At 34.4% G+C, this 11,516-nt stretch overlaps 2 protein-coding genes across 15 annotated transcripts; both read left to right on the top strand.

Moving 5' to 3' along the window:
- Positions 1–915: 915 nt before the first annotated feature.
- Positions 916–7,098, top strand: LOC107461759 (uncharacterized). 11 transcript variants are annotated; one of them, XM_052252496.1, is made up of 16 exons: positions 916–1,028; positions 1,190–1,239; positions 1,718–1,750; positions 1,834–1,942; positions 2,075–2,167; positions 2,291–2,395; positions 2,857–2,940; positions 3,030–3,145; positions 3,243–3,344; positions 3,427–3,540; positions 3,654–3,710; positions 3,815–3,881; positions 5,777–5,830; positions 6,209–6,283; positions 6,372–6,407; positions 6,606–7,098. In XM_052252496.1, the coding sequence occupies exons 3-16, from the start codon at positions 1,731–1,733 to the stop codon at positions 6,705–6,707; spliced, it is 1,134 nt and encodes a 377-aa protein (XP_052108456.1). In that variant the 5' UTR covers positions 916–1,028; positions 1,190–1,239; positions 1,718–1,730; the 3' UTR covers positions 6,708–7,098. The 11 variants fall into 11 exon arrangements, with proteins under 11 accessions (XP_052108456.1, XP_015935808.1, XP_020984850.1 ...); XM_016080322.3 differs by having other exon boundaries at positions 1,691–1,750; positions 1,834–1,910; XM_021129191.2 differs by having other exon boundaries at positions 1,691–1,750.
- A 1,151-nt stretch (positions 7,099–8,249) lies between these two features.
- LOC107461748 (UDP-xylose transporter 1) lies at positions 8,250–11,266 on the top strand. Of its 4 annotated transcripts, none has more exons than XM_052252531.1 (9): positions 8,250–8,419; positions 8,502–8,670; positions 8,779–8,905; positions 9,200–9,384; positions 9,487–9,554; positions 9,655–9,787; positions 9,910–10,071; positions 10,359–10,631; positions 10,914–11,266. In XM_052252531.1, exons 3-9 carry the CDS (start codon positions 8,785–8,787, stop codon positions 11,022–11,024), a joined length of 1,053 nt encoding a protein of 350 aa, XP_052108491.1. In that variant the 5' UTR covers positions 8,250–8,419; positions 8,502–8,670; positions 8,779–8,784; the 3' UTR covers positions 11,025–11,266. The 4 variants fall into 4 exon arrangements, with proteins under 4 accessions (XP_052108491.1, XP_020984848.1, XP_015935787.1 ...); XM_016080301.3 differs by having other exon boundaries at positions 8,251–8,419; positions 8,502–8,582; positions 8,785–8,905; XM_016080300.3 differs by having other exon boundaries at positions 8,251–8,419; positions 8,502–8,582.
- The last annotated feature ends 250 nt before the right edge of the window (positions 11,267–11,516 follow it).

The following is an 11,516-nucleotide window of genomic DNA, read 5'->3' as shown; positions in this document are numbered from 1 at the left end:
AATGTGATTGATTGCCAAATTCATCCATAAGTGTGACAAAGTGTTGTTGCTCAAAACCTCCACAGCTTCGGTACTTCGCATCTGCTCACAAAGCGATAATAGTGAATAGGTTGGCATATCAAATGTTATGTCACACATCAAAACTGCATGAAGGAGCCAAAATTAAACAAATATTGCATGACATATATATTATCAATCATGAAGGCCCCCCATCAACTAAAATTGTTGAGCGTTATTAAAAAAAAAAAACGGTTTTCGTAATTAAAAGATTAGAGTTGCCATCTCTATGATGCAGGGGAGAGAAATTTAATAATCACTTACTTTGGCCTTATGTATATAACTCATTACCTATATTTCCTAGGTTAACTTTAAGAGTGTATCTATTTTGTACTTTTAGGGCATGTTAAAATTATAAAATTAAATTTTTTATTAATAATGTTTATTATATGGACATATATTAATTAAACTCTAACTCTAATAGACTAATTAATGATAAAGTGACTAAGATGAACCATTATTCAATGCTAATAAATTTACATTCTTTTAATATCCCAGGAGTCGCTGTTTAAGACCGGAAATTATCGTAATTTTTTCATTCAATTATTCAATGTTAATAAAAGACGTGTCACTTGGGTCGTGATATCATTATTAAAGTAAGAAACTATGAATTCATATAGTAATGAAAATGAATAATATTGACAAATATGTATTAGTGGTTTATTATAATATGAGTTGACCGGTCAGAATCAAATTCATGCAATAACTTTCACACGTGTCAGTTTTCTACGACATGGCACGATGCCATAGGTCATTATTCCTTTTCAAAAGAAAAGTAAAAAAAGTTGAAAAATCAAAGCAGGGGTAGTTTAGTCATATTATAAATTCGTACAATGGAAAATTTGAGTCTCGCCGTGGCAAGAACGGTGCTATTCATATAAAAGCTTCCGCTAGTTCTTCTCTTAAACACGATCGAGAATCGAAGAAGAAGAAGAAGAATGCAAACGCGATTTTCACCTGAAATCGATTCTGTAAGTCTCTGCTTATGCGTTCTCTCGTCGTAGCTATAACTTTATTTTTTTTCCCCACCAAATCAATTCTGGTGCTCGCGTTTAGCTTGCGTTTTGTGGAAGCTCTGAAAATTTTCGGTGTTGTGTTGTATTCGTTTTACCGTTTAGGTTTTGAAATGCAGATCAGTGATGCAATGTGGCTGTGAAATCGCACAGTTTGCTTCTCGACGTGGTAATTTTACTTAAAACGCAGCGTTAGTTTCGTTTTTTGCGTCGTTTAGAAGTTCACGATAATAGTGGAGTTTTTTGTGTTGTTGGAGTATCGGAGCAAGAAATGGTTAATCTGTTACTCGTTAATGCAATAAACAACATGCTACTAACTTTTTTTTATCGCTGTTAAGTTTTTTAACTTCGGAAGTAGTTACTCTCTGGCTCTCTGTATCTCTAACATGTTATCACTAATATGCAAATTTTTATTACATTTTTATTGTGTATAAGTCGCATGATATGCATCCACTGTTGTCTTCACTCAGATGGAAGGATAGATAGTTGTATGCATGCATATAACTAAAATGCGCACTGATTCCGGCGACTATGCTGTTTGTGGCTCATGCGGGGATCACTCTTTTTGTTTTTGAAGGATCATATGTTTGCTTCATAGTCTGTATAATTACCTCTCTCAGGTGAAAATATCTTGAATTGATTAACAGAGACAATAAGTGGATGAGAATCATGCATCGCAAGTAAGAACACGTTTTTTTCGTACTCGTTTTTCGGTGTTCACTAAGCCAAAAATGCTGAAATTAGTTTATTATTTCTGCTGCAGTGTAGTTAAAAGATCAAATGAGGGTTCCAGGATTATTGCCACAGCAACTATGGGAGTTGCTGTTGGATTTTTTATTGGTATTTCACTTTCATCCTTGCATTTGACTAAGGTAATATTTGTAACTGTTATTATTTTTTCTTTGCATCAGACATGTGTAATCCTTTTTTATTTTCCTTTTTTCCATCTTCTCTTTTTTTTCCCCTTTTTTTCTTTCTTGTTTTTCTCCTGTTATATTATGCAGATTAGCTTACTTTCAAATGTGGAGAATTCTTTTGAAGTAGGATCTTCTGGAAATGTAAATCCTGAAGCCTTAGGGTCAGTTAGTTTATTTAAGGTAAGTTCTATGCTTATTCTTTAGATACGTGTATAGGAATGCACTTATATTATCTGAAACATAAATGGCTGCAAGTTTGTCTATTACTTTTATTTTATTTTTTCACAAATGCTACTTCTACAGATATATGTTCCATCAAACCCTCGCGGAGCAGAATTACTACCCCCAGGAATTATTGTATCAGAATCTGATTTGTATTTGCGCAGACTATGGGGCGATCCAAGTGAGGTATGATATGAAGCAGTTATTTACTATGCATGAAATTATCTGTGGTAGTTCAGAATTCTCTTAGTATTATTAATTCTCTCTCTCTTTCTCTGTCTCCCTCTTACACACACACATGTGCATTTGTTGTCAATGGGTGGTGAACAGAGAGCCATGCCGACTTGTTTAGCAATTTTTCCTTCACTTAATCTATGTTGCAAATGATATAGGAAAACAAAATCAAAATTATTTCCCCCTGGTGCATGCTTAGAATGCCCATATGGGTGGTGTAGATGTAGACTTATCTCAATTCTGTCAAGAAGTAACTCCTATGAATCATATGAATGAGATTATTACGTGTGAGTGTATGAGGAGGTTTGCTTGAATATGTTGGTTAGCTTATACAGATAGTGCTTACATATTAATACATCTGTTTCCCTAGTATCCTATTCACTAAGCTTGCAATGAAACACCAAATTCTGCAGGATCTGGAGAAAAAACCAAAGTATTTGGTGACATTTACTGTTGGTTATGATCAGAGGCATAATATCAATGCTGCAGTCAATAAGGTTACAGAGATGGACTGTGCTTATTTATGTGAATTTATTTACCCTTTTATACTTTATTCAAATGTACTTACCATCAAATTGTTTTGTAGTTTTCTGATGATTTTGCAATTTTGCTCTTTCATTATGATGGTCGGACTAGTGAATGGGATCAGTATGAGTGGTCAAAGAATGCAATCCATGTTAGTGTAATGAAACAAACAAAATGGTATATACTTTCCATTTTTCCTATTGTTTTTATTTAAATTAATCCGTAAGCTTTTTATAACACACACACAGACACACAGTTTCTCGATGTATTGTAGGTGGTATGCTAAAAGGTTTTTGCATCCTGATATAGTATCAGCTTTTGAATATATTTTTATCTGGGATGAAGATCTTGGAGTGGAACACTTCAACCCAGACGAGTATTCCATCTTTTCAATCTGCTCAAATTTGACATTATATGCAATTTTCCCTCTTGTTAATTAGATGCATCTATTCGCCTAGGTTTATCAACATAATTAAAAAACATGGTTTGGAGATCTCTCAACCTGGTCTTGAGCCCAATAACGGATTGACATGGGAGATGACAAAAAGGAGAGGGGATAGTGAAGTTCACATGTATTATTCCTTTATCCTTTCTGTTTTCTACCTTTAACCACTTATGTAATGAGGTGCTTCATTGTGACTTTCAATTATGTTCTTAACACGTTTAATTATGTATTGGTGAATAGGGTTACTGAAGAGAAACCAGGTTGGTGTAGCGATCCACATTTGCCTCCTTGTGCTGCGTATGTTCTCTCTTTCTCCTTGGTTGAAAGTTAATTCTTATATTGTAATTGCATTGTCATGTTCTTTTTCTACTTAGACGTTATCATTTATTTTGTTCTTTTAGATTTGTGGAAATTATGGCTCCTGTCTTTTCTCGGGAAGCATGGCGATGTGTTTGGCATATGATTCAGGTATTTATTTATTTTATTTCTTATCACATATTTTACTTTTGGTAATTTCTTTTGCATAAAATATGTTGGTTATAGCTAACATAGAATTGCAAAGAGCCGGGAAAGAAGAACGAGAGATTTGGATCAGGTTAAGTGCATAAAGGATAAGGATGGAGAGGTGTTGGCTCAAGAGGAGAAGATTAATGAAAGGTGGAAGAGCTACTTCTACGAGTTATTTAATGAGGGACAGAAGACTCTTCCGAGCCTTGGTCGATTATGCACAAGGGAAGAAGATCAAAACTTTGACTACTATCGAAGGATTCGAGACTTCGAGGTAAAAGAGGCTCTAAAGCAGATGAAAAATGGCAGGGCAGTAGGACCTGATAATATCCCGATTGAGGTTTGGAAGGGTCTTGGAGGAAAAGGCATCAACTGGTTAACCAAGCTTTTTAATGAGATTTTAAGGTCAAAGAAGATGCCTGATGAGTGGAGAAAGAGCACCTTAGTACCTATCTACAAGAATAAGGGGGATATACAAAGGTGCGGAAATTATAGAGGGATTAAGCTTATGAGTCATACTATGAAGTTATGGGAAAGGGTGATAGAACGGAGGTTGAGAAAAGTGACACAAGTAACAGAGAACCAATTTGGATTTATGCCAGGCAGATCTACCACTGAAGCGATATACCTATTAAGAAGGATGATGGAGAGATATCGTAGTAATAAAAGGGATCTACACATGGTGTTTATTGATTTGGAAAAAGCGTATGATAGGGTACCAAGGGAGGTCTTATGGAAGGTTTTAGAAAAGAGGAGAGTAAGGATCGCATATATTCGGGCAATTAAAGACATGTATGATGGGGCCACAACTAGTGTGAAGACTCAAGGTGGTGTGACAGAGGAATTCCCTATTGGTATAGGATTACACCAGGGATCATCCTTAAGTCCATACCTTTTCACATTAGTCTTGGAAGTACTCACAGAGCACATCCAAGAGCCTGTGCCATGGTGCATGCTTTTTGCCGATGATATCGTGCTTATGGGAGAGTCAAGGGAAGACCTAAATAAGAAGTTGGAGTTATGGAGAGAAGCTCTAGAAGTGTATGGTCTGTGCATAAGCCGTAGCAAGACGGAATATATGGAATGTAAGTTCAGTCTGAGAAGGGAAAACTCCAATATAGAGGTGAAAATTGGAGAGAACACCTTACGAAAAGTTAGAAGTTTTAAGTATCTTGGGTGCATCATACAGGATAATGGAGAGATTGAACATGATGTAAATCATAGGATCCAAGCAGGTTGGTCAAAATGGCAGAGTGCATCTGGTTTTATATGCGACAAAAAAGTGCCTTTAAAACTTAAAGGTAAATTCTATCGCACCGCTATACGACCAACTATGCTTTATGGTACGGATTGTTGGGCGGCTAAAGGGGAGCACGAACATAAGCTGAGTGTGGCAGAGATGAAGATGCTGAGATGGATGAGTGGTCACACGCGATTGGATAAAATAAGGAATGAAGATATAAGGGAGAGAGTTGGAGTAGCACCCATTGTGGAAAAGATGGTTGAATTGCGTCTCAGGTGGTTTGGACATGTGAGAAGAAGACCGATAGAACATCCAGTCAGGAGGGTGGATGAGATGGAATATGGACAAAGGGCGAAAGGTAGAGGAAGACCTAAGAAGACCATCCATGAGGTGGTCAAACGAGATCTACATGTAAACGGTCTTTCTGTAGACATGATACATGACAGAGCACAATGGCGTCGTTTGATTCATGTAGCCGACCCCACTTAGTGGGATAAGGCTTTGTTGTTGTTTGTTATGTTGGTTATAGCTAACGAATAGGTGATTTTTTGTTTTTCCCATGCATGCAAACCAATATTACCCTGATGAACTTCCCAACTATGTTTAATTGTAGAATGACCTAGTGCACGGATGGGGATTGGATTTTTCTCTCAGAAGATGTGTAGAGGTAAGCAGATTCCATTATCTATTTATTTTTACGCGTTCCTAATGCTAGGACTTTGAAACCATGCGTATTTACATATTGTTAGTGGGTTTGAGCTTGGGCTTTGACTCCAGTACTTGACCTAATTATTGAGAGTAGTATTGAATTAGGAATGATATAGAGTGAGTGAGCAAGTCAGCGAGCCTTCTTAGCCTACAGTTTTTTTGCTTCTTAAAAGAGCTTTTGATTTCTTTCGTGTTAACCAATATAATATTTGAAGGGTTTATATTATGTGGAGACCTGTATATCTTGTGCTAAATATGAGGTTACATCTCATGGCTAGAATGAAATTACTCCAGTATGGTATGCTCTAATCGAACCTAGTTTGTACGGTTTCTGTAGCCTGCGCATGAAAAAATTGGTGTAGTTGATTCACAATGGATTGTTCATCAAGTAATTCCTTCTCTCGGACTACAGGTTAGTCATCATCCAGTAGCTTAATTTTTCTGAGAAAGAGAATTTTCAAGAAATAATTTTTCTGAGATGTGAATGAATAACTTTTCAGGGAGAGGCTGACAATGGACAAGAACCATGGGATGCGGTATGTGACGTGTGAATTTCACCGTTCACTCTAATCAAACAGTCGTTTGCATTCACATCTTCCATTTCATGTTACCTTATCTTTTAGGTCTTATTAGAGCAACAACCAGATGCATATGTATATTTTGCTGTTTGCCAAACAGATGATATGAACATTACGAGCCATAGTTTGATTCTTTTGGTGTGATGACCTTTTCAGGTGAGAACGAGATGTAGAAATGAATGGGCTGAGTTTCAAGCTCGCATGAATGATGCTGATAAGTCATATATTGAAGGACTCAACAACTATCGAAAAGGTTAACGAATGAACCTATGCCGCAGCCCCTCCTCTGCCTTCCCACTGTACATGTTTTACTATTACGTACATGTAGGATTTTCTTGTGTATTATTGGTTTGTTTTCCCAGTCCCCACGTGCTAGGTGTATTTTCTGAGCTTGTGTTCTTTAATATGATAATATCCTTGCATTTTTGACACGCATCTCTACTCTAGTTACAAAAAGTAAAAGAAAGGTAAGCACGATTCAGCATTTTCCCCGAGTATACAAATTGTAGGTTCTAGTAATGGTAAAGGGCTAAAGTAGTTGCGACAAGAGAGGGTATCCTCTTTTCACTGATAGCTTAGGTTTGAGGCACTCGTTGTTCTGTGATTTTGATGGGAATTGGAATGGTGAACGGTCTTTGACGAACAGAAAACAATTGTCGGAAATTTTCAGTTGTTACTAACTAGTGTTTGGAGAGACAGATTTTGAATCTTATCCAACGATAGGAGTCGTCAAAGATATGAGCTGTGAATATGAATGATTATGAGCATGGCATGATTCTTTAATAAGATATTCTTAAACTTATTTATTCTGAGGAAAATGATACGCACCTAAAAAAGATGGTAAAAGGACAACTATAAATCATAGATAGACGACGAATGAGAAATCATGAAAGACGTTTGAATCGAAAGACAAGAGATCGTGAAAAATTGAGGAAAAGACTTTTTCCTTTTCCAAACAATGATTTTCTGCCTGCCATTGTCGAGGGAGAGAGAGGGAATCGTGTTGCCTTACCAAAAGTAGGTGGAGATTGCAGTTAAAAGTTGGTACTTATATTATTATTATTATTATTATTATTATTATTATTATTATTATTATTATTATTATTATTATCATAAAGTTACGCATAGTGGAAATTTTAAAAAAAGAAAGATTGAATGCAATGATTTGTATGATGCTCATATGCGATGAAATCCAGACAGTTTAGAAACATGCATCCAAGGAAATTGAAGAAGAAATAAGAAAAACACTGTTTTATTCTATTTTATTTTATTAAATCCTCTTTTGTAATTAGCTAATTAGGAGTGAGGTCGAAGTCTGTTGGAATGGAGTTGGAGAGTGTTGCTTGAAATGACAGACACCTCACTTAATAAAACGAAACGTTGGTTTCATTTACCTTCCTGACTTGTGAGTCAAGAGTTGTTTAGTATTTTGTTTCATGAAAACCCTTAATATGTGGCACTGGGACACAATGTAGCAACTAATTGGACCAAAAATGCCCTTTTGATTTTAACATCTCATCGGTCGATTCTCGCTCTGTGCTCTTTTTTGCTGCTTTGGACCAAAGAATAAAAACCGTGACATAACATTCTTGTGAATACACCAAGGGCATTTTAGTAATTTAAAATAAATGAAAGTCACAAATCGTGGTTTTTTTCTTTATTAAGGGGAACATGTTTGTAATGCAATGTGTTGACTATATTGCTTCAAATTGCCGTTAAACTCCCGCCAGCACCAAGAAGCTAACGGCGTTAATTAGGCACCAACCGAACCATCCAAATTAAATAAAGCCACAAAAAATGTGCATAAGCATTCCCATACAAGCTTGTACCCTCCAATTTCTCTTTGTATCTTAGAATAAATCTATAATAGAGCTCTCTCATCTTAACCTTACAACTTGAGTGGCTTATTGGAGTTGTGGAAGCCCTTTACGAACACATTCTATAATCATTTCTACATTTCCTAAGTTAAGGTATGTAATGTATATTGTGAAAATAACTATATATATAAGAACATTTTCTTTTTCCTTCTCTTATTGTGATGATCACTTTCAGGGATCATATTACAACATATAATAGCTCCTAGGTCGATCTCAATCTATATTGTTTAATCCTCTTAATCAAATACTATATAAGGTACGTGCTAGTGAACTATGATTTACTGACCATAGAGTAAAAGGACACATTCTTCTTGATGACTTAAGTGTCCAATAGTATATAATAGGTATTTGAAGTTAATACTTTTGTGGATTTCATTTCTTTTTCATCATATTGGATAGATTATGTTATGTACTAAGTCCTGAACTAAGAATCATGGAAATTTTATTGGTAGAAAAAGATGGGAGAGATGTCAAGCTTCCAATTGGGTGTTATTGGTGCACTATTTCTCTCAGTGGCTTCCTCTGTCTCCATTGTCATATGCAACAAAGCCTTGATGAGCAATCTTGGCTTCCGTTTCGGTGATTTTCATTATCTTTTTCTGTCTTGATAATATATAAATAGTTAATAAATATCATGTGTATATTTAATGTGTACAATGACATAATGTCTAAGTAGATAAAAAATTGAGATTTTAAGTAAAATTAAAAGAAAAAATTGACCTAGTAGTAGTAGAAATATCATAGACTAGAATGCCTCATTCAAAATCGTAATATCAAAATATTTTAAGAGTTAAATCAAAATTCTAAATATTATAAGACATCTTATGAGATACTAAAACTACTCATTTGATTAATTTTTTCAATTTGTGACAGCCACAACACTTACTAGTTGGCATTTGATGGTGACATTTTGCACCCTTCATGTGGCTCAACGCTTGAATCTATTTGTGAGCAAATCCATTGACATGAAGACGGTCATGCTCTTTGGCATTCTAAATGGCATCTCCATTGGATTTCTCAATTTGAGCCTTGGCTTCAATTCCATTGGATTCTACCAGGTTAATTAATTTAATTATCTCAATGTATTAATTAATACCATAAGTCAATCATAATATTAAATTAAAGTTCATAAACACTAAAAATATGATAATGTGTTGCAGATGACAAAACTGGCAATAATACCATTCACAGTGCTACTAGAAACTGTTTTCCTAAAGAAACAGTTCAGGTACTAAATACTAATAGTAACAAAATAATTGAATTTGGAAATTAAAGGGTAATTAATGCTTAATTTACTTACTGCAAAACCTTATGATAACATTGTGCAGCCAGAAAATAAAGTTCTCTCTATTCCTATTACTTGTTGGAGTTGGCATTGCTTCTATCACAGACCTTCAGCTCAATTTTGTTGGATCCATTCTTTCCCTTCTAGCAATCATAACTACATGTGTTGGACAAATTGTATCCTTCAATGCTCTCACTCTTAATTTTTATTTTTTTCTAGAACATAATTGTAATTATTATTGTTATTGATTAATTACTATGATATTTAAGTTGGACCCTTAACTTTGTGCTTAATTTAGCTTACAAACACAATACAGAAGAAGCTGAATGTATCTTCCACACAGTTGCTATACCAATCTGCTCCATTCCAAGCAGCAATTCTTTTTGTTTCAGGCCCTGTAGTGGATCAGCTCCTCACCAAGCAAAATGTCTTTGCATACAAATATTCTCCTATAGTATTGGTAATTATTAAATCCAATTGTTTTTAAGATGTGCAATTCGATATTCTAAAATGATCTGTTAACTTTTTTACTAGAGACAAAAAAATAGCATCAACTTCTTATTTAGCATTTATTAATTGTAGCAATAATTAATAAATGCTAAACAAAGTAAATTTAGGTTGTTTTAGCTGATTTTTTTGTTGTCTTTCAAACATTATTGATAGATAGATATAATATAGCTAGAATTTTAATATGAAAGTGTGACTTATATATTCTTAGGTGAATTTACTTTGTTAACAAAATTTCAGGCATTCATTGTGCTGTCATGCTTGATAGCTGTTTCTGTGAACTTCAGCACATTCCTAGTTATTGGAAAAACATCTCCTGTAACGTACCAAGTTCTTGGCCACCTCAAGACTTGTCTTGTTCTAGGATTTGGCTACACATTGCTCCATGATCCATTCACTGGAAGGAACATCGTTGGAATACTTGTTGCCATTTTTGGTATGGGATTGTACTCTTATTTCTGCACTGAAGAGAACAAAAAGAAACAATCAGGAGATCTTCCATTATCCTCTCAGGTACTTGTTATCATCTTCATAATTGTTTTATGCCACAAAATACAAAGATACTGAGATAATAAAAAAAACATAACGTTTTTTATTTTTATTGACAAAAACTTTGATAAATTTTATCTTGAGTTTTGTTTTTTTTTTACAAATTGCATCTTGGGCTATTAGAAATCTTTTTGCATGTTTATGAAATTTTGTTGGCTCTTTCTTCTTGTCATACTGTATAATATCTAGAAGTTTATGACAATTTATTTTTTCTTTTTCTTTTTTTTAATTAATTATTTTTCACAGGTTAAGGACAAAGATAACACACCCCTTTTGGTTGGGAAAAACAATACTGGTCATCAAGAAGAGGAAAATCATCATGAGGCTAAGAAATTAAACAAAGAGTCATCTATTTAAAAAAGAATTTGGCTCTGTGTCATTAAGATTTCTTATTGTATCTTGGGGTTCTTTCAATATATAGGGCTCTTTAATATTCAGTGTAAATCAAATTTTGTTTAATAAGTTTTCTGTAACTTTAAGTCAGTGCATTATTTCCTTCAATTGCCAGCAATGTGTATGTTAAACTACAGGAAATATAGCCTACTTGAAATTGTATTCCTTCTTTCTTTTCTATAAAACTTCCATTCTTTTTAATAATATTACTCAAAAAATGTTACCAATTACCACTTTTGGTTTCTGCTTTCTAGTCACTTTTATCTTTGGTTGTTTGTTTGTTCCTTCATTTGCTTTCAACCTTGCCTCCTCCACCTCCACCTATTTTCTTTGGAAGCCAACACTATAATAATAATTCAACAAATTTTAAGGTTAATTTTATAGGCTAACTTTTTTTACATATTGAAATTTTTATGTAAAATACAAGAATATTTGATCATTTTAATATTTTACGCT

The sequence above is a fragment of the Arachis duranensis genome, chromosome 8, assembly GCF_000817695.3.
Source record: "Arachis duranensis cultivar V14167 chromosome 8, aradu.V14167.gnm2.J7QH, whole genome shotgun sequence".
Classification (NCBI taxonomy): domain Eukaryota; kingdom Viridiplantae; phylum Streptophyta; class Magnoliopsida; order Fabales; family Fabaceae; genus Arachis; species Arachis duranensis.
Note: the sequence above shows the minus strand (reverse complement) of the source record. Positions and strands in the feature narration are given on the sequence as shown.